The 23,585-nt window shown below is 40.9% G+C and overlaps 1 protein-coding gene across 1 annotated transcript in view; it reads right to left on the minus strand.

Moving 5' to 3' along the window:
* Positions 1 to 23,585, minus strand: part of UBR3 (ubiquitin protein ligase E3 component n-recognin 3) — an 87,897-nt gene that overhangs the window by 34,019 nt on the left and 30,293 nt on the right. The window contains exons 19-26 of the mRNA XM_035135671.2: positions 20,798 to 20,894; positions 18,191 to 18,332; positions 17,422 to 17,526; positions 15,890 to 16,063; positions 12,308 to 12,768; positions 8,834 to 8,922; positions 2,749 to 2,898; positions 2,047 to 2,180 (exon numbers count right to left, since the gene is read on the minus strand). Of these exons, the coding sequence (XP_034991562.2) occupies positions 2,047 to 2,180; positions 2,749 to 2,898; positions 8,834 to 8,922; positions 12,308 to 12,768; positions 15,890 to 16,063; positions 17,422 to 17,526; positions 18,191 to 18,332; positions 20,798 to 20,894 (1,352 nt within the window). The remainder of the gene's footprint in view (positions 1 to 2,046; positions 2,181 to 2,748; positions 2,899 to 8,833; positions 8,923 to 12,307; positions 12,769 to 15,889; positions 16,064 to 17,421; positions 17,527 to 18,190; positions 18,333 to 20,797; positions 20,895 to 23,585) is intronic.

Here is a 23,585-nt window from a genome sequence, read left to right on the forward strand (position 1 = left end):
GATTCTCAGCGGATGCTAGGATACCACCAAGGCACTTTATGTTTGCTACTTTGGACAAATTTAGATTTTCTAAAGAATTTATAATGTGGGTTAAAATTTTTATACCTCTCACCTAAATCGCAAATAAGCCTAGAAGGATTCTATGGTCTGTGGACCATACTGCCTGGCTACATTTGAACATATTTATTACAGATACCGTAACAATTTCATGAGGATACCTATTTGGACATATGGAGGGCTTATATGAATTTATGTTTATTTTAAAATGAATGAACTGATTGTTAACGTATCATAGATGTGAACTGCTGCTGGTTTTTCCTATTATTATTATTATTATTATTATTATTATTATTATTATTATTAATACTCACAGTACTATTATTCTAGAAAAAGAGGTGACATGAACTTCTCCCTCTTAGAATGGCAATGGCACACACCTGAGAGGTGCTGGAACTAAGCTCCATTCAGGTCCAGCTGAATAAAAGCCGTGTGTGTGTGTGTGTTTAAAAAATTGGAAAGAGGTAACTTTAGAAAAACAGGATTTGTTCCCCTATTCCTTAGCTGAGGTGAACAAACTATTCAAGAGCTTTAACAGAGGTTTCCGTTTCTGCGCCAAGAGAAATTTAAGGATTAATGCTTTCCTACTGTGACCATTTTAGCACAATAATGATCTGGAAAGCTGGAAAAAGCAAAACATTTGATCCAAGTAATATCTGAGTTGGAATATACTTTTTTTAAAAAAATCAAAGAGTAATCCAGTTTCCTAAGTGGGAGAATTCCCAGTGCTCAGATGTTGCATTTCAGAAAGGTCTAGAATTGCTAATAAAGTGCTCTTCTAACAGGTACCAAGGCACTTCAGATCTTTTCACACAATCAAACGCATGTGGCCCCCTTTAACAAAACAATAAAAATGACTAAAACGTTTGAAATGTATGAAAATGTTCTTTGTGTGCAGTGGGTTATGCATGCACCCCAAACTATTCATTCACTGGTTGGCTAGAAAGGAAGCAATGCTTTTATATTTTAGTTTACAATTTAAGTAAATTCTGGTTTTATGGGAATATTATAACTAGATGTAGTAACAAGGTCTACATGCTAGTGTTGTTGAAAAGCCATGTTTCGTGCCTCCCATTTGCTCTAAGGAAAGGCTATAAGGATGTGAAATTATTGTGTTTCCCCTCTACAGAAGGAAATGTTATTGCATGTAGCTTTGCTCCTTTCAGCAAATAATGTAAATGAGAGGTAGAACATATGACAAAGTGAAGCAGAAAATAACATCTGATTTCTTAGTACATCGCACCAGACATGTTTTTTAAAAAATCCCATCAGTTGTATACTAATTTCACAAACAAGGAGCTGTAATCAGGACCCAGCCAAATTCACCATTCCATTTGCAGGTGACAAATTATGTGGAGAAATTTCAATATATTTGTTTTTCTCTGAACTACAACTACTGGGCCCTGGAACAGTTTGCCAGAACAATAGTGGACTCCTCTCTCCTTTTTTGTGAAAACATGCTTGCATAGTTCAAGAGATATTCTTAGGAGGAAATGTGATCATGGTAAGGGCTCTGTTCCATCACCGCTGATCCCAGTACCAGAGTCAATAGTTTTTTAAACAGGGTTTTGTTTTTTGGAAGAAGGAGAAGAAGAGGAAGAGGAAGAGGAAGAATGGAGATCAAATCACTGCCATAAAGAAGTGCTCTGTCCTTTTCAAATTGCACTCCTCTTCTGGGAGACAAAATGCCCTTAAAACTGCTGGTTTGCCACAGTCCTAACTGTGACACTGATAAGCAGCTATTTTCACTTCTGAGCAAGCATTTCAACATACATGTCCTAAACTGAACGGTGTGCACAATCAGAGACACGGGTTCTAGCAGATGCTAATCCCTGTGGAACACTCACAGAGATCATCTGAAGTAATTCGTAGTTGATATTAGAATTCAAAGAAGTCGTCAGAAAAATTATAGCAGTTAATATAGCTAAATATTTAAATGAAGTGCAAGAAACAGAACACCATTGAAACATACTGCTGCAGAAAACTTACATCTTTAAAGAAGTGCTGCAATGTGGCGAGGCGGGCTTCATAAACTGCTGCACACGTATCCCAAGGATAAATCTGCTCCTTTTCAGAGGTTGGCAGCTTCTTGGGCTCAGTAGTATTGCGGCATTGCCCCAAAACTGCAGGGAGAAATAATGTCATCATCAGCAGAGCAGGAAATGAAGCACAACTGAAGTAGTTCTACTTTTTAGCCATAGGTCACATCAACACACCATATTCTCCCAGCAGGACATACACTCTTGCCTGGCTAGGCCCATGGCTTCCTAACCAGTGATTTTTGCTGGCAGAAATGTGCTTGTGAAGTGTGATAATGCACCTTGCTTTCCTGGATAGCAGATGGAGAGGGTGTGTATGGATAGAAACCTCTGGCTTCTGCATGGCCTAGAACGCAGCGTACAGTGCAAAGGTAAGAATCATGTCTGTTGCCCCACCCACTTGTGTCTCTGACCCTGTCCATACGGGGCATGTGGAGGTTGCCAGGATGGGACACACAACCCTCAGGGTGACAAAGGTTCCTCGCTTTGGTTTTATACAACAAAAAGCTCAAGGATATAACCATGTGAGATGGGCGTATGTACACTTTTCCTGCAGCTCCTTTGAAGTGCAGCAAACACTAGCTGCCGTTAAAATATTCTCAGATATCTACCTATCTTCTTCCAACTCAGTAAGCTGTTTCTTCAGTCCTACCTGAAGAGGCCTGTAAGAGCACAACTAATCCAGCAGGTCGCTCCTCAGTGGAAGGGCCGCTCTGTCCACAAATAACACAATCATACACTGCTTCAGGGACATGCTGTTCTGCTGTTGCTATCTCCATAGCAATTTCTGCATCTGGTGACTCTAAGGATCAGAGGAAGCAAACTGTATTAGTGAAGAACTGACACTTTCATAAGTAAATGGGTAAATGCAACGCTGGCTTGTCAGTTGGACCATTATAACAATTATAAATTGCAGCGTGTTACTATTTTCCACCTAAGGATGGTACATATTTTAAATTTTGTCCACACTGAGCTTTATCTCCATGCTACTATAAATTATGTTTATGTTACACACAGAGAGAGGGGGGGGAGTGTAAAGCATGTTCCTTGCAGTATTTGGATGGTAGGACAAGCTTGTCCCCACCTCCACTACAGGAAGAGACTGAGAAGCTGCTGCATTGGCCAGTTTTGCAATCTATGTAGCTGCAGCCAACATATGTACACAAAAAGAAAAGATTAATGCATATCAAATAAAACAGCCACCACCATCACTGATTTATTAATTTAACGTGGAGGCACTGGAATGTTCCATGTGTTTCATCTCAAGAGCCCCTTATCTAACTCCTGTTTTTTCTTTGAAAAGTTGGGACTTGGCATGAGACAACGGATGAGAAAAACCAGAACAACATTTAGAAAGCATCCTGTGGGACTTTTCTCTCACTGAGGGACTAGAACAGGGGTGAGGAACACTTTCAGCCTGGTGGGCCAGATCATTATCTGTCCCCATCCACTTGGACCAACTTTGGCAGGGGAGTGAGACAACCCACCGGCCAATAAACCAAGGTAATCAGATAAATTATAGGTGGGTTGTTCTGCCCACCTGTCAAAGTCCATTGCAAGGTGCTTCTGAAGCCCCCAACAGCCAGCTGGTTGCCAGGAACCACAGCACAAGGAGCTTTGCCAGCTCTATGGTGAGCAAAACCAAGCATTGGGCTGACATAACTGCTTCCTGCAGAGATTGGCTGCACATTCAAGTCCCTGACAAAGAACTCCATTATCACAGGCAAGGAGAAAAGTGTAACCTTGGTCAAGATGCTGTTTTCCTTTAGTTTCTTAATGGCAATGCTGCCAAAGGACAAAATCTAGGGGGAAAACTAGGGAGCAGGAAGAAAAGGAAGCATATTGTCTTTGACACTTAAGCTTATTGTTTTTGACACTACAGTACAGTATATGCACTTTTACCACCACCCAGTGGCAAGTGGAAGAACAACAGATGAAATGAATACTGTAATCTTCATGTTTGAAAACCAATGCATTTCCATATTAATTTCTCTAGTTACGCACTATAGAAGTGATCCCTTAAATGGTTAGCTAGGGATCATGGGAGTTGTAGGCCAAAACATCTGGAGGGCCGCAGTTTGGAGATGCCTGCTTAAAGTATAGTATTTCCATATTAATCTCTCTCAGGGAAGTTAGACATAATGAGTAAATAGGAAAACAACCTTTCTCCTGTATGTTTTCAACCTATAAAGGAATTCAGGTCACCATTTCCAAAGATAAAAAAGAATCCATTAGGAAAGCTTTCCTAATAAATCACTAAAAAAAAGCTTTTTAAAGGCTTTGGAAATATAATGGCATGTATTTTCAATTGAGTATTGAATATAAACACATTCAAATGTTAAGGCTTGCTGTGACAAGAGAAGTCAACCACACTATACAAATCAATCACCAATCTACAGAATCATAGGATATATCTCTGTATAGAAAACAATTCATTAAGTTATTGTTTTAACCATTACATCTGGTTAACCCTCCAGTCATAGGCTGCACAGCCATGCAGAAGGAGCATCCCACACCGAGTATTCCTGTACTTTGACAGATTATTAAAATGTGTGCTTCAACTTTTCCTGCTGAAGTCAATAGGATTTGAATATGCAGTGTTTCGATTACTAACTACATAGCAGCAGGACCATAGCAACAATAAGGAAGTCACCTCTGTTGTTCAGTATAGGAAAGGAGCAAGCATCTTCAATAACATCACTGATTTATTAGGCAATTGTTATAGCTGCTTGAAACTGATTAAATCAACCAGTTAACTAAAGATAGAATATCTTGTTAGAGTCTCCTCATCGCTGTAGCACATGAAAGCAGCACATGGTGAGCGACTTTAGATTTTGGCACAAAATCCGTTTGTTGTTTAATAATGGTTCTTTTTAAAAAGTTTTCCAAACCAGACTTAAAAGCCACTGCAGTACTGGCCTAAATTAAGAACTTGATTATATTACTTTAAATATAGCAAACACATAGTTCATAGTTCTGCAGTTAGATCATACAGGCTGGAGAACATTATACAGTGGTACCTTGGTTTGTGAATGCAATCTGTTCCGCCGAGGCGTTCGCTCGCCGAAGGCACGCTTCTGCACGTGCGCTTCTGCGCATCAGACGCCGTGGAACCCGGATGTAAACACTTCCGGGTCTGCGGCGTTCGTAAACGGAGGCTTTCATAAACGGAGGTAGGCGTAAACCAAGGTTCCACTGTATGTAGGTCTAGCTAAAAGGCTACAGCAGCTCAAAAACAGTATGTGCAAGGGTTATTATTAATTGGAATCAGTGGATTCTGAGCACAGCTTTATTGTAAGAGAAGGGAACATTCGCAATGGTTCAGAAACAGCCATTATTTTCCATTATGACCTTTAAAACAGCCTCGACCCAGTATACCTGAAGAAGTGTCCACCCCCATCGTTCAGCCTGAACACTGAGGTCCAGCACCGAGGGCCTTTTGGCGGTTCCCTCACTGCGAGAAGTGAGGTTACAGGGAACCAGGCAGAGGACCTTCTCGGCAGTGGTGCCCGCCCTGTGGAATGCCCTCCCACGAGATGCCAAGGAAATAGGCAACTACCTGACTTTTAGAAGACACCTGAAGGCAGCCCTGTATAGGGAAGTTTTTAATGACTGATGTTTCAATGTATTTTTAATCTTTTGTTGGAAGCTTTCCAGAGTGGCTGGGGAAACCCAGCCAGATGGGCAGGGTATAAATTATAAATTTGGTAGTAGTAGGTCATATTGAAATTACCTAGGCATTTGTAAGCAACTGGGAAAATAAATGTATACTATTACCACTACACTAGGGCGACTGCTACCACTAGCCACAACTGGTTTTTTTACCCAGCTAATAATAGATTACTGTGAATAAAGGAACTGTGGATAAAATGTATGGTTGGTACTCATAAATGCCCAAACAGCTTTCAACAATGTCAAATGTATACATCTTTAAAAACAAAACAGAGCAAAACACTCAAATCAAATATCAAGTAGCACTAGGTTACTGAAACTATCTCAGCCAATGTATCTGATCCATGAGAATAATGCCTAACTCGACACTAAATGTTGTATGTTTCTGCAACATTCTGCAACGCTTTAGCTTAAGCACTGGAAACCCCACATGCTAAGTGTGGTTTTTACAATCTGTTAACTGGAAGCAACATTGCTCTTGCAAAGCACTGTGTGTCAAGGTGGTCTCCAAGCACAGAAGCAACTCTCAGAATGTTAATATCTTTTGCCCTAACTCAGCATGTGTATTCCCAGATGATAAGTAGAAGCTAATCTATTGTCCTATAAAATCCAGAAGGAGAGGTGCTGGGAAAACCTATGTCACCTTGCTATTAAAATGAGTATTGTATGTACCTTCCCTACTCCTCAAAAATAATTTGCTCCAAGAATTGAAAGCTGGGCTGCAGAATCACGCTGAGTATTACCCACTTGTCAAAAGGATGTTCCATATGAATTCTCTGGATTAACATTAAACCACAACACATTAAGTTCTGTATAATTTTTTTAAAAAAATACAAAATCACAAGTGATAGAATTCTAAAATGAGGTGATTCCACTTGCAAGTCAGACAGGTTTGAAAATCAGTCATCTGCTGCAATATGGACTGAATGTGTCTTTCTCCACTGACAATAGCAGTGTCACAAAATCCAACCGCTTATACCAGGAATAGGGACCGATGGGTTTTCCTTCAGGCCCTGCTATCCCTGACTTACACCATTGGTTGGCCACTCATGAGTTCTTCTGTATGCATTGCATTTTTATTCTGCCTTTCCCCCAAGGAACTGGGGAAACACAGCCAGATGGGAAGGGTATAAATAATAACATTATTATCAGTATTATTACCATAAGGAACTCAAGGTGGCATACACAGTTTTCTCAGGTAGTTTCCCAACCATGCAGCAACCAGACTGCCTTAGACCAAAGCTATGGAGATGACAGGTGACTTTGCTGCTATTCTAGCCCTTACACAGAATTGTTTCAGGTCAACACAGAACATGTCCTCCTTCTTGGCTTGTCTTCCTCACTCCCCAAATCACTTCTGTTTGGCACCAGACACTGGATCTAACAGTTTATCTGCTGAGCCAGAACTTGGGTCTTGGGGAGCAAATTACTGTCTTGGTTCTTTGACTATAACAAAATAATAATAATAATAATAATAATAATAATAATAATAATAATATAACCTGCCCATCTGGCTGGGTTTCGCCAGCCACTCTGGGCGGCTCCCAACAGAATACCAAAAACACGGCAAAACATCAAACATTAACATTAAAAACTTCCCTAAACAGGGCTGCCTTCAGATGTCTTCTAAAAGTCAGATAGTTGTTTATTTCCTTGACATCTGACTACCAAGAAGGCCCTCTGCCTGGTTCCCTGTAACCTCAGTTCTCGCAGGGAGGGAACTGCCAGAAGGCCCTCGGTGTTGGACCTCAGTGTCCGGGCTGAACGCTGGGGGTGGAGATGTTCCTTCAGGTATACTGGGCCGAGGCTGTTTAGGGTTTTAAAGGTCACCACCAACACTTTGAATCGTGCCCGGAAATGCACCATCCGCCAATACTGACATCCAAAGTACTCACATCCTGCCCTTTAATGATTTCTCAGGGTGGCTTACAAAATTCTCAATCAAGTGATGTGGACTACCAAAAAGATAAAACCTATCCATTCTGAAGGAAATCAGCCTTGAGTGCTCACTGGAAGGACAGATCCTGAAGCGGAGGCTCAAATACTTTGGCCACCTCATGAGAAGAGAAGACTCTCTGGAAAAGACCCTGATCTTGGGAAAGATTGGGGGCACAAGGAGAAGGGGACGACAGAGGACAAGATGGTTGGAGAGTTTTCTTGAAGCTACTAACATGAGTTTGACCAAACTCCGGGAAGGCAGTGGAAGACAGGAGTGCCTGGCGTGCTCTGGTCCATGGGGTCACAAAGAGTCGGACACGACTAAACAACTAATTAACTAAAGAACAACATCTTGTTGGGAACTATTGGGAACTATGTAATTTTGATATGATATGTGTTTTTCTTTAAATAAACCTTTAAAAGATTATTTCTAGTCTGTGGATTTTTGGGGGGAACTTCCATGAGGCAAAGCTAAGTCTAAAGTGCTCCAGACTGCTCGCTCCTACTGTTCTGGAATTTAGTTGTGCTCACGGAAAGTGAACACAGGCTGTGCAGCCAGAAAAGCAGGGGGGTTTATCCCTTTTTCCCTCTGTTTGGGCTGGCAGCAGTTATTTGCAAAGGGTGGTGGCAGCATTTCTATCAATTGGCTTGTTTTGATAGGGGGGAAGCCCTCCCCTGGCTAGGGAAATCTTACTACATGGTAAGACTTACCATGGCTAGGGAAATCTTACTCCATGTCATGAAGTTACCATGTAGTAAGATTTCCCTAGCCAGGGGAGGGGTTGGAGGGCTCCTTTTACCCTCCCCTACCATTTCAACCCACGCACAAAGCTGCTGGGTGAGTTTATGTGCAGGATTTGAAGAGATTCGAGTGGAGGGCCATCACTACAGTTATGTGGCTAAACCAGAAGACTGAGCCACTACTTTTATGGCAACAACAATAACTTTCCTTGAGGGTTCTACAATGAACTCCCGTGGGGAAGCTGTTTCTCGCTCCCTTCAGTCTAAATATCCTGTTTCTCATCATTAAATGTGCCCTAGGAAACAATACTCCTTTAGCCTCATTTGCAAACATCTTGAGACCTGAAAAAAAACCACATTAAGAAAAATGGAGACTAAAACCTTACCAACATCCATGGCGGTTTCCATAAAGCTTTTCTGCCTTGATGCAAATTCAGCCAACAACTTTTGTTGCCTCTCCCTGGCCTTCTGTCGCCTAGGTGAAAGAGAAGATGGTGGACAATTGTGAACAAATGCCAAGACAGCTCAATTCATAAGCTCTGTTTTTAGGTTGGCAGAGTACAAGAAGATCTAAAAAGTTACATAAAACTTGAAACTGTCATTTTTGCCAGATGTTATTGCATGTCAATCTCCCAAGACCCCAAAGCTTTAATTACCAAATATACCAGAAGCCCTTGATGTATGCTTCCTCTCTACATCTTCCTTCTCCTCTTAGTTGAACTCCAGACCAGTCTAAGACAGCAGCAGAGCATGCTCCACCCACACTGCAGAGGGCTTTATTGACCAATTTATTAATTGATTAAAATATATCCTCCATCCAAGCATTTCAGAGTGGGGCACAGTAGTAATTAAAACAACAACTCCCAACTACAGATCAGGAATGGATGCACAATGAAACAGTAAAGAATCTTAAAAAACAGAAGTGATGGCCATTACAAATGGCTAAATAACCCGGTTTTTAGCCGAACACCAAAATAAAAACAAGATTGGTGCCAGAGTGGAGGACATTCAGCAAGTAGGGCACCACCACAGAGGAGACCTCTCCCACATAATGGCATGTTGTATAACACATCAAGACAGTATGCTAAGGAGCCTTGGCCTTCCCTGGAAAATCTGAAGCTTTGGTCAAGACAGGGTGGGGAGAAGTGCAATTGCAGGTATCAAGGTCTTAAGTTGTCCAGGGCTTTTTAGATCTCTTGTGAAAAGATGTGGCAGATTATTATTATTATCAATTAAATTTGTATCCCGCCTTCTGTCCATAGATCTTGGCGGTTCACAACATAGAAATACAAGATTTATTTTTTAAAAAAACCACAACATTCATAGCAGGATGAAATGTACACAGAAAATGAATGTTAATTTTATTAGGAACCTGACTCAGTTAAAACGCTGGGGTTTTGCACAACCAAAAACCATGCTTCTACTGTCTCAGAGAAGGATGTGAGCTTCCCTAAAAACTCTAGAGAAACAGCATAAAAGCCTACAGAAAACGTAATTACACAGCTAGTGGAAATGTTAACTCGACAGCACAAACCTCTTGTCAAGAACAAATCAGAATTCTTCTGCCCTAGATACAATGCTTTTTTGCCATTATCCTGTCACAATAACGGACTAATTAGCTGCCGATATACACAAAGGACATGGCACCAAATATTTTTCATGGCTTTAACAAGCGCTTAAATCCTCTCATCCAAATTGTGGCTTCCGAGGAGAGGAATATACACAAGCAAGTTTTTATTACCATTTAATTTCTTTTATGTAACTTATGCAGTTAACCTTCTAGATCATCAAGGATACCAAAGATTTAGCTTATGCAATTTAAAACCACTGTCACATCGTCACCATCACTTATTGTATGACAAGTGCAACTGAGTACCCAGTTAAGCACCATTTAGTCCCATTTAAGGAGGGCGTATCAAGAACATGAGGCAACTTTCATAATACTAAACCCCACCGCCACCCCCTGGGAATTCCTCTCAACCCAATGCTATGCCTTTGCTAAACAGGCTAACTGTAAATAGAGACCCTTAATAAGGAGACCATATCAAACTGACAAATTCAGTACAGCTCAGTGATTTTCTGCCATGGCCCAGGGGGGCTCCGCACCATGATTGAAAAAAAATATTGCAAAGCAGCACTGCTGAATTCTTCTTTAGCTCTATGCCTTAGTTTCTATGGCAACGACTTATGTGGGTGATGTCAAGTTTGTCTTTGCAGGACGAAGAAACCAGAAAATAGGTCATCACTGACTGCTCACAGCCTGCTCCGTCTTCATTACGGCAAACTGGACTCTGTATTCCTACCGACTTCCTTCCACACACTGAGGTCACACAAAACAGCTTAATTGCCTGCGGAGATTCATCTTCGTTTTGGATTTGCACAAAAGCATATGTACGCAAGCTCCCCACTCCCCTCCTCGTCCTCTCCTGTCAAGGCTTTAAGCAAGCGTCATTTCCTCTATTTCCAGGAGTGAGCTATTGCCGTATGTAGCTAAAACAGGGAGCCCCAAGGATTCTGCAAGTGCAAAAGAAGGGGGGCGGCAAACCCTAAATATCAACAGCAACAAATGTTGCAGTGTGAGGAGTGCTCCTTGTTCCGGGTTCCAGCCACTCAGTTCCATATCCCCTCCTCCCCGAAACAGTCTTTCAGCATTCTGTAGCCACCAGGCACACTCAATCCTCATTAGGCCAATTTGGATTTTTAATTAATTGCCCACCCTTCACCTTAAAATCGCAGGGTGAATTACGACAATTAAAACACATTTTGGCGGGGGGGGGTATAAAGCAACTTGAAATCACGGAGATGAGGCGAGTCCTAAAAAAATATACATTTCACCGCAGGTCCCACGCTTTCCCAATATTTAAGAGTCTGCGAAGCGGAATGGCAGCGCGAAATGGATCGTCCGGTTACGAGACAACCATTTCGGGCTATTTTGGACCTGTAGGGAAAGTGCTAGGGCTACGCGCACCTCCTGCCAACCTAGCAGTTCGAAAGCACCCCCAAAAAGTGCAAGTAGATAAATAGGTACCGCTCCGGCGGGAAGGTAAATTCCGTTTCCGTGCGCTGCTCTGGTTTCACCAGAAGCGTCTTAGTCATGCTGGCCACATGACCTGGAAAAACTGCAGACAAACGTTGGCTCCCTCGGCCAGTAAAGTGAGATAAGCACCGCAACCCCAGAGTTGTCCGTGACTGGGGTCCTTCACCTTTACCTCCACAAGGAAATGCTGCAATGGCTCCCAAGCTACTTGGTGATTTGACAGTCAGGTGGAGTGAGAAGCAGCATGAAAGGTGTGGAGGGAGGGGCCTGGCCCCTATTTCACCACATTGGGGGTGGGGATCCACAAAAAGAGTCAGGATGACACACAGTCTTGCCCGCTCAGGTTATTCTATCAGGTGATTGCTAGCGCAGGAATGTCCAAACACAACGGTATAGGTCGCAAAGTGACTCTCGTATTACAAAAGCTCATGTGCGGGTATCACACAGCCAGTATGGTTTAGAGAAAAAAATGTGTTTTATAGCAACACAAATAGAATCAATGCACGCACGAGCACACCCTTGGAACTGCAGCTCTGTTAAGACAGTGGAGGGCAGATTGTGACAACATTTTCCCTCTTGAGACATGGGAACAAGGGAAAAGGAAATGCAGTAAGTACCCATGTCCCTAGCTCTTCCTGCTAGTCTGTTTTCTTCCAGCAGCAACAATAGTTGGCAATAGTCTGGTAGTCAACTCTACTGCCAACCAGTGTCCTAAATTCACAAAGGTCTCAAATGAAGAATTGGAAGCCTGTTAACACAGAATACTGTTAAACTTCCTAATCGGTTCAAACACTGAAATAACCCCACCATCACCATCAATTACCTTTCTTCTTTGTCCAAAATTTTCTTCTCTGCTGGGCTAATCTTTTTTGGTGGTACAGGTGGAGTCACTTTTCTACATATTTCTTCAATGATACGTTTGTTCAATCTGCTTTGAAGTGCAGCTTTCAATAAAATCCTTTCCACCGCAGTCATTCCATCCCCATGTAAGTACTTAGGGTTTTCGCACTGAATTAACGTTTCCATGTCATCCAGCCAGGGTGGGTAATAAGAGTTCTGCTTTCCTGACAGTTTATGGTGAAGCTTCACTAGCAAAGACAAGATGCTTTCCTTGATTTCCAAGATAGCTGTTGTCAGCTGGGGAGTTGCACCTGGAGCAGACCATTTCATTGAAGTCTTGGGTCGAACAGCCTGATTGGCTTCAGTAGTATTCCGATTGATGATTTCCTGAAACTTCTTTCTGCGCTCTGCAACCAGACTGAACACTTGTGCTGTTCCTGAATTCTTAAGGGGGGGGAAAATAAGAAAAGGGCATTAGATACAGTAATCAGTAAGTATTTATGAAAACTACAAGCTAAACTAAAATCATGTTTAAAATAATTTCAATTTGTTATGTAGCTGTTTAAAACAAAAACGGTCACACCTTAAAAGTACATTCACATTTAAAATCTACTTCACAATCTCCTGAGGCTGGTGCACACATACAACTCTCAAATGCTTAACAAAGTAATGCAATTAAAAGCAGGCCACAGGATCATGTGCCTCTCCAGCCTTCCCTTCTGAAGTAGCCACCCCCCCCCAATCTTACTCACAATAAAGTACAGTCGTACCTTGGTTTTCGAACAGCTTAGTTCTAGAACGTTTTGGGTCCCGAATGCCGAAAAGCAGAAGTGACTGTTCTGGTTTGTGAACTATTTTTGGAAGCCAAATGTCCAATGGGGCTTCTGCGGCTTCCGATTGCCTGCAGGAGCTTCCTGCAGCCAATTAGAAGCTACACTTTGGTTTCCAAACGTTTTGGAAGTTGAACGGACTTCCTGAACAGATTCCGTTCGACTTTTAAGGTACAACTGTATTGCAATTGCGCAGACATTGGCTGTGTTTGGACATAAGCAAAAGTTTGCTTTAACCATGGTTTGAAGAAGAAGCTTGGATCCTACTTGCAGATGAGCAAACAAGCCATAGTTTATTTAGCTTAAAGTTGGTTTCCTGCAGCTCTGACTCCTCTGTGAATACCTAGATGCTATAACAAAGTGTATTGTGGAAGGGCATCACTAGTTCTCTTACTATTGGCCAGCAGCAACTGGGGGCAGGAAATATGAACACTCTCTTTCTTGGAGATTGTATCATAGAATCATAGTTGGAAGGGACCCTCAATACAGGAATCCAGCCCACAGCTGTCCCTGGGTGGGCTCGAACCACCAACCTTCTGGTTAACAGCTGGATGTAGTGACTCACTGAGTCATGGGTGTGTAATCTTCAGCCACTCTTGGCATGCCCCTGAGCAACACACATTTTGTTATCATGTTCCTCCGGACCCTTCAGAGCAAAAGTCCTTCCGACTTTTCCATTAATGGGAAGTGAGTTAGCAGCAATGACAGTAGTTAGGAATGCTTTTAGGTCAAACTGTGCAACTCTTATCTATTCATCTGTTGGTACAGCTTGGCAAAGGTGCGCATTTAACATATATCCCTCATTAAATATGAATGCATTTGCTGTCCCTTTCACAATGCTGTTCCGGAGCTATGCAACTGGGCATGAAATAAATAGGTTATCAGTGAGGAAGTGGGGTGGTGAAATGGATGGAAAGCACCTGGCTTTCAAAATGTTCACCTGTAAGTGTCTATAGCAGGCATCCCCAAACTTAGCCCTCCAGCTGTTTTGGGACTACAACTCCCATCATCCCTAACTAAACAGGACCAGTGGTCAAGGATGGTGGGAATTGTAGACCCAAAACAGCTGGAGGGCCAAGTTTGGGGGTGCCTGGTCTATAGCCCCATGAGAAGTTTTATTTTCTAGCCACTCTTCCCCCTTGCATCTCGGTAGCCAAGCTAGTGGCAGAGGAATGGACTAGGATTAAGATACGATACTGAGTTTTGATATAACAAATCACAGTTAACACAAGCCAATATAAAACCATAATTTCAGGCAGTGGTTTGCTGGCCTCACACAAACCATAATTAGTTGGCTTGGGTGGGTTAAAGCTGAACAAGCTATGGTTTAGAGTTGTATCCAAACCCAAATATGATCAGCAGTTAAGTGTAACCAAGGTTCTCTCAGATTTCCAGTTTTGGTTAGCCTTAATCATAACCAAATGTAGTTGCAGATGTTAAGTTCAGTCACGGTTAAGGCCAGCAGAGGAAGGACTGGGGAAATTAGTACTTCCAAAGGCAGGGAAAAAGTAATCCCACAGCCTGCTCCAAACTGCTTAACACTTTTGAACATTCCCAATATGTATGCAGTAAAACAAAACTACCCCCACCCCAATACACAAAGTTTACAGCTAAAAAACTTTATTTAAAAAGGCTTCAGTCCCTTTTCAAAAGTTTGGAATACCACTGTGTACATTTTACTATGAGTATTGTTATAAATTTGAGATATGTATGTAGAAAAAAAGAGCATGTTGCATTATTTAAAGAGGGACTGGGGGTGTTATCAGCTCTGCAGGTGGGTAAAAAAAAACAGCCATGTGTGTTATACAGCTGCAATTTTTTGTTAAAATTTGTCCTAAACCATGACAAATGTGATTGTTTTATGGAGTTGCTGCTCTGTCTTTAAAAAAAATATCTGTGATGCTTGCCTTCCATTAAGCATTTTCCTTTTAGCATAGCCTTGCTGCTAATGAAATATGTAGTAGTGTATACTTGATTTACTATAAGAAAACGAGCCATGGCTCTGTTCTTCACCATCCCTCCACCCCAGAAGGTGGCAACCCCATTATGAATTGGCTATAAATCATTCAAACAAGTTAATCATGTGTTCACAAAGATGAATCAACTAACCATTTATCATTTCAAGTAATTTCTAACAAGATTGAGGGCCAGGCTTATTGAAAATGGGAAGCTAAAGAGCGGCAGCATTATTAAATGTTAGCAAGAACTGCAGCAGAAATTCACACACACTCAAAGCAGCCAGTATTTATTCCAACAGGCTAGCAATTCTTTTCTCCCCCCCCTTTTTTTTTTTAAAAAAAGAGGTTATCTCCAGCAGATAGCACAATTAATTTGGAACCAAAAAGGATGGCCATGTTCTAGGCCGATGCACTTTTTTTTAACACAATCGTTAGAAATATGCAATGATGGCTATTTCTTAATAACATTCCTGAAAAGACTGTGGAATTGCAGGGAAGTTAGGGTCAGCACAGGTAAAGCCATCTTGCCATTAGAACGCAAGATAAACAGAATTCTACCTCTCTCTGAAGTCCTTTAGGCCGCCTGGGATTCTGGGGAGTTGGAGGGGAAAGGATGGCATTAAAACACCCTAAGAAATGTGATTATTACATACCAGGTCTTGAAGTATCAAATACGGACAGCTATATGTTCAGCAAAGCGTAATTCAACCACATTGACCAATATTGACTTATGAGATCCTAAACCATGATAATAAATCTGCAAGATCCCATCCTTACCTGAGAAGCTGCTGAGCCATCAGCGCTCGTACTTGGAGGTGGTTCTCTTTTCACCTCTGGGGCAGTCTCTGGGACTCTGACGCGCACATAATTAATGAAGTGGCGCATGTTAGACACCAAGTTATTCCCTGGGAACCAACTATCGTGGCAGCGCTCTTGTCCTCCCATGGAATCCTGGCACATCAGCCATTAAACAAACAAAAACAAAGCAGGTCATCAGCACCATATATGGTCAGTGCAACCCATCCAATCCGCACATTGGGGAAAATTATTCCTAAATAACTGTGGCTGCCACCTTAGTATTTACAGAGCACTTTAATTGTTTGGGGGAAATACTCCCGAAATACTAAAGTGACAGTACTATGCAATGTTATGCGTCATATACATTCTCCAAATATTATTATTTATTGAATTTATACACTGCCCTATACCCAGGGGGTCTCAAGGCGGTTAACATAATAAAATCAAGCTATAAAACCACAAAATACATAATAAAAATAAAAACAACAACCCAATAGCGCCCCCCACCACAAAAAAACCACATTTTAAAAGGGCATAGGGTGTAAATCAAATCAACCAATGGCCTGGTTAAAAAGGAACGTTTTTGCTTGGTGCCTAAAGGTGTATAACGTAAGTGCCAGGCGAACTTCCCTGGGGAGAGCATTCCACAGACGTGGAGCGGTTGCATAGAAGGCCCCGTTCTCGTGTTGCCATGATAGCCTTGTGAAGTATTGTTATCCCTGTATGGCACCTGGTGAGCTGAGGCGGTTTAGCTTGCCTGAAGCCACCCAGTGGGCTCATGACTGAGCTGGGATTTTCAGGCTCTGAGCTCACTGCATTTGAGGTCTTTCAGTTACTCCTAGGGGCCAACATCCACCCACAATGAGCAGGCCACCATTAAAACAAGGCTCCTAAATGATCGTGGGTTGGATCCAGAATGTCCTTCCACCAACAGAGGGACTCATTCTGTCTGTGGAAGGGTCTAAGGCAGTCTTCTCCAACCCCAAGTTCCCAGATGGGAGTGTAGTCCAACAACATCTGAGGACCCAAGGTTGGAGAAGGATGGTCCAGGGCCTTCTTTAATGAGCACTCTTTTCATGCAAGGAGTTCAAGGTGGCGAACATACAACCTTGTGAGGTAGGTTAGGCTGAGAGTGGGTAGCTGCCCCATGGTCACCCCATGAGCTTCATGGCTGAGTGGGGATTTAAACCCTGGTCTCCCAGGGCCAAAGGCAGCACTCTAACCACTACACCGTGCCAACAGAGGCTCCAACTGTAGGAAAGGGGCAATTTCCCCCCTCTTCCTACAGTCCACAGTGCCACCTCCCATGCTGTTCTGGAGAGACCCCTAGCCCACCCAAGTAACTTTCCAGGGGACACAGGAGGAAGGAATGAATGAAAATTGCCTTACCCCCACCCCTCCATTCCAGTAAATGTTTGCTGTGAGCAGAGCGAATATTTTGTCTATAAAATAAAAATGTAGTTATAGATATAAGCACAACGCCAAAAAAGTACAGGAATGTGAGCACTTACTTCTTCATCAGGTTCCTGCTCGGATGAGTTCTCTAGTCCCAACTCAATCAAATATAAAACCATGCAAAGGACATGTTCTGACAGATTTTGATGATCCATTAATATCTAAAGCAAAAGTAAACGTTACTTTCCTTTTTCCCTTTCAATTTTTTTTCCACTTTAAAATTCGGTGGGAGGGGAGGGGAAACAGAAAGAAAGAATATATAGCTACATCAGTTCCACATGATTCAGTATTCAGTACAGGAAAACCTCTCAGAATGACAGCTGTTAACGATTTACCAAGAGAAAAATGGTTACAATTCCCAAACACACAGCACCACCTTCCCAAACACAACTAGAAAATGTTTGTGTTGTGGAAATAGGCAAGCTTTCATTTTAAGGAACAAATTAAAGAAGTACACAGAGAGAGAGGGAGAGGGAGAGGGAGGGAGAGAGATGAGCCCAAGATGAGGTTTCAAAAATTCTAGTCTGGCCACCTAATTTAGCTTGATCCTGTATAGCTGAGAAAATGTGCAGAATGTTTCAGGACAGGAACAAACAAGAGGGCTTTGTGGCACTATTTTCTCTTAACAATAATCATGTTACATAATAAACAATGTTATGTTCCATTTCTCCTTGGAAAAACAAATTTTAAAAATGGGTCAGGCTTAACTTTTTGTTTCAAAACTGTACCTACAGCAAACATCCTCCACAAACCAAAATTATGTGAAGTCTGAAGTAGCTTTGTGTCCCTTGGTTCCCCCTCCCTACTCCAACAATTCAGTAGTACCTTGTAGAGCAGAGTGAATAACACAATGTGTAAAGTTTTGCAGTGCAACAGCCTCATGAGTCCTTTGTAGCTTGGGTGTAAATGTGTTCGTTTCTTGTAAGGAGGCCAGGGGTTTCCATGCACTTTCCCACTTTGCTTTAAGCTGTAAGAGAACCAAAAAATAACCTGCTCAAAGTTAATGCTACAGAAGATACAACTGAGAACTGTGATACTTAACGAATGCCCATTTGGCTGCATGCCCCTTTCAGCATTTCTGGTAGTAAATTAAAAATTAAAAAAATCCTTGCACCGAACATTTTGAAAGCCAGGTGCCAATTATAAAATAGGCTCAAATGCATTATGGGTTTTCCCCATAATCCAGGAACAGATTTGCGGGAGCTAGGGAGAGATGGGAAGCAGAAATCCTTGCACCAGCAGGGTGCCTTCATTGGATACAACCCTAGATGCATGGCTCTGACTGTAATACCAAAGCCAACAGCAAATCAGATAGAATGGTGAAAGCCGAGAACTTAAATTATGATCACAAAAAGAGTGAGGCAGCCACCACCTTCATATCTCAACAGATGCACTAAGTATGTACTCGAAAGTAAACATTGAGTTCAGTGTGTTTCCGCTCTTTTAAGTGTACTTAGGATTGGGGTCTTAGATTTCACCAGCACAATTGATATTCTCCAATCCTCCTTCCACATGGACTCCACGCTTCTGTCCTTGTCAGCGTTAACCCAAGTACAGTGGTACCTTGGTTCTCAAACGCCTTGGTTCCCAAACACTGAAAACCCGAAAGTGTTCCAGTTTTTGAACTTTTTCGGAAGTCGAACGTCCAATGTGACTGTTAGCTATTGTTTCTGGGTCACCTGCACCAATCAGAAGCTGCGCCTTGGTTTTCAAACATTTCGGAAGTCAAACGGACGTCTGGAACGGATTAAGTTTGGTGCTTATGTTTTTGCTATTTATTTTGCATTTTTGTTTTTGAGGCTTTTTTGGTGGGTTTTTTTGTGACTGTGTGGAACCCAGCACAGCTACTGATTGATTGACTGATTGTGTGACTGCGGAAATGGATAAAAGCCCCCCATCCAAACATCCCCCCATCCAGTTGAGGTAAGAATTTTTTTTTTTAATATCATATACAATACTGTCTTATTTATTTTATAGTACAGTACATTGATTATTGCTTTCATTTTATGGATCAATGGCCTCCATAGTAAAATTCATGTTAAATTGCTGTTTTAGGGGTTTGTTTTAAAAAGTCTGGAATGGATTAATCCATTTTGCATTACTTTCTATGGGGAAGCATGCCTTGGTTTTGGAACGCTTTGGTTTTGGAACGGACTTCCGGAACGGATTAAGTTTGAGAACCAAGGTGCCACTGTATAGCAAGATAAGTATGCAACAACAGTGCTACCATGGTGAATACTAATGGGAGGCGAGGAGAAATCCAAAAGGTTTCCAAGCCAGTTTCCAAGCCTAGGTTTATAGTTAACATTAATACTGGTTCTGGTGCACACTGGTTAATACCAACAAAGAAAAGGAGGAGGAAGTGGAGAAGCCAATGGCCTGCTTCCAATCACTTAACTCTGATTAAGACAGTTAAGCCTAACATCTGTACTGAGCTCAAGTCCAGGTGTGCTGAAGGAGGGCAAAATCTTTTAGGTAACAGGATGTTCCCATTTTTGCCAGAGTGCGATTCAGCTCAAAGAATTTCATCTTAAATCTGTAACTCACAGCTGACAAAAGGAAAGCAGAAACAAGGAATTGAAGAGACTTGAAAACAAAAAATTTACTTTGTTTTCTGAACACGTTTCCCAATGATAAATCATCCTTTTAATAATCTGGATAGTAAACATAGTTCTACCACACAGATGGGAATGAAGAACAACTACAAATCTCTAGATGGGTAACATTTCCAGTTAGTATATCTAGAACAGTTCTTCAAGATGCAAGTATTGGGTAGGAGGGGAGGAGATGGGAGGAGAAATCCAAAAGGTTGACTTCCAATTTGTTTTTACTTGGCTTCAAGGAACATATTATTCAGTTCACTAAAAAATGAAAAGGTTATGTATTTCTTCAAAATGGCAGGTAATACATCATTTTGACATGCCACTTCACAAAGCGAAGGTTTTTAAAAAAACTTAAAAGGTATACGTTTCACAGAATTGCACCAGTAAAAAGCACACAATTATACTTGTAAGGACTTTAGCCGTATACCGACCCAAGTCAGTTGAATAATAATTTGTTTCAAGTGAGTGGCAACAAGCTGGAAATGGAATGATTTTGCCCTTGCTAACTACAGCAGCAGATTGCGTATTAATCTACTTTTAAGGATGTACTCAGATAAGTCATAGTATGGAATGTTTTTGTATTCACACAAACCATGAGTGGTAAGCAAGAAATAAAACCAGTAACAAATTTGAGCTTACTTCTCTCTTATTTCTCATGGCTTGTTTGAAGCAAACAAACAATTCACAACTAAGAATCACGATTAAGCCACGATTTAAAACAAACTGGCTTTGCATGACATGCCAACGGCTTCACTGCCTAAGAATAAAAGGCACTGTATATATTACTATCACATAATATAGTATTAATATTAGAATACATTCAACTTACAATGCTGTATATCTGTCCATTGCAGATTGCACATCTCTACGGTAAACAGTTCGAAGAATTACCATGACTGGGTCAAACTCCTTATCCCAAACTTCAGCTATTGTTAAAGAGACAGAACATGTTTGACATTAAGTTCTGAAATTTATTCAATATTTATTTTTATTCTTTTAAAATAAATACAAATTACTTCACACACAAAGAATCACTTATAAACATACCATACCTTCACCTGATCATTTAAACGTCTAAAAACACTAGACAATGAAATCCAATTAACAACCATTAAAACCCTGAGTTTATAGCTGGCGCGTTTGAAAAATACTGAATGATTAAGAAAAGTAGCTGACTGATTATTTTGTTTATTCATGTATTTCAAATAACAACACGAAGAAGGAGGAGGAGGACACATTAATGAGAAGGAACTCTTAGTTTTATCCAAAAGGTGTTTCTAAGTGGGCACTACGAAACCACCAAGTGGGACTGTACTTCTCAGTTGCTAGAGGCAGGAGAACATTGTCACTCTACAAGAAGCTCTCTCTTACCTCTCCCTAGGAATATTGGTTAAAATGTCCATTTGCTTTCTAATCAAGCATGAAAATAACCTAAAACTGAGTCAAACCACTCATACCACAACTGATAATGTAATACATATAACACAAGACTACTCAATGGACAGTCCACTCCTTAAATTCAATCTAAAGTATGACCACACTTACGCTGGATCTTGGAAGCATCCTAGTGCTCACTCTGAAAAAACCTTTCAGATAAGAATAATGGTCCCATATCTGGTAGGCACAAGAGCACCATCAAGTGAGATGCTCTAAAGCTGGCCCTGAGGTTTATGGTTTAAAACTTTGTTCTAGATATAACTGTTGGTTTGTCTGAAACAAGACAAACCAGGAGGCTGGGATCACACATGTTTTTTTTTTTTAGAGGTATAAAAAAAACTTTATTTCAGTTCTTTAAAAAAGTTACATAGAACTATAAACAAATAACTAGTACAAAGTAAACACAAAGTACAAAATAAACTATATCAATATAGTCAAAATTAAATGTCAAACTTGAAAGAAAAATAAAATAAAATAAAAAGAAGAAAGATAAAACTTACTTCCTGTTGTTTGAATACCGCTTTCCTTTATATAATTTCTTTCCTCTCGTTTTACTTCAATTATTGTTTCACCAATTCCCCTCTATATCTTTCAGTCTAAGCAAATCACCAAATCTACATTTAATCCTTCTTTTTTCAAAAAGTCCTCTACATACTTCCATTCTTTTTTACAAGTTTGTCTGGGGGTATTCCGAATTGCTGCTGTCATTTTGGAGAGGGTCATGAACTCTACTAACTTTTCCTGCCATTCTAAAATGGTTGGGATTTTCTCCCCTTTCCAATGTTGTCCGATCAAAAGTCTTGCTGCCGCAAATGCGTAAAGGAGGATATTCTTCCTGTCTTCTGGGATGTTCTCTGGTATCATACTTAATAAAAAATACTCTGGTTTTTTGTCAAAAGTTATTTTTAGCATCTTTTTTAACTTTTCGTAAACCAAATTCCAAAATTCCCTAATTTTTTTGCACTGCCACCAACAATGATAGAAATCTCCTATTTTTTCACGACACTTCCAGCATTTGTTCGAACTTGTTTTATAAATTTTCGCAATTTTCTCTGGAGTGAGGTGCCATCTATACATTAATTTTAGCATGTTTTCTTTTATCCCTGCACAGGCCGTAAATCTCCATCCCTCTTTCCATAGTTTCTCCCACTGGTTGCTATAAATGGGCCTCCCAATATCTTGAGCCCATCTAATCATGGTTACTTTGACTATTTCATCTTTCATCTCCCATTCTAGTAAATAATTATATAATTTTGCCAATGGTTTTTCATTATTTTCTATCAAAATTTCTTGCAATTTAGATTTCCCCTCTTTAAACCCAATTTTCTTATGTTTTTGGAATAGGCTCTGTATTTGGCAGTAATGCAGCCAGCTTGTGCACTGTTCCTTCATTTGCTGATATGTTTTTAATTTTAATTGTCCATTCTCTTTTATTAATAATTCCTGATAGGTTGCCCACTTTTTTTCTGTACTTTTACTAAATAATGATGTCATCTCTGTGGGGGAAACCCACCACGGAATTTTGAAATCCAATATATCTCTATTTTCTCTCCAGATTTTCAATAGTGGCTTTTTAATAACATGGTTCCTAAACTCTCTGTGACCTCCTTCTTTCTCTTCCATCAAGTAAGCATGCCACCCTTGGTTATTTCTGAATCCCTCTACATTTAACAATTCTTTATCTTCTAATCTCACCCATTCTTTAATCCAGCATATACCAGCCGCAGTATGGTACAGCTTCAAGTCTGGCACTCCGCTGGGATCACACATAATGCTAAGCCAAATTGCGGCTTAGCACTGGGTAGTATGGCAGCAGCAGGACGGAGTAGCACAGTCACAATTTCCCCCCCCCCCCCGCGCATGCTGAACCACAATGTAGGTTTTCAGCAGCTAAGTGTTTCAGTTTTGTGCCAACATCCCCAAACACATATCTTTATTATCATTACTGAACATACACAATTACAATGTATCCTGTTCGCTGATCAACTATTTTGGTTCTTGTACATATCATGATGGTGTTCAAAGTGTGAAAAACAACCACTTGTTTAAACAGAGGAAATAGGAGAGGAAAAGCAAAAAAGCTGAAAGCATGTAACAACACTGAAATTCTGAAAATATTTATTAATCCACCAAAATTCATATAATACTCCACTGAAATCAACTATCTCTAAGCCCTTTAC

The sequence above is a fragment of the Zootoca vivipara genome, chromosome 1 (genome assembly GCF_963506605.1).
Source record: "Zootoca vivipara chromosome 1, rZooViv1.1, whole genome shotgun sequence".
Taxonomy (NCBI): domain Eukaryota; kingdom Metazoa; phylum Chordata; class Lepidosauria; order Squamata; family Lacertidae; genus Zootoca; species Zootoca vivipara.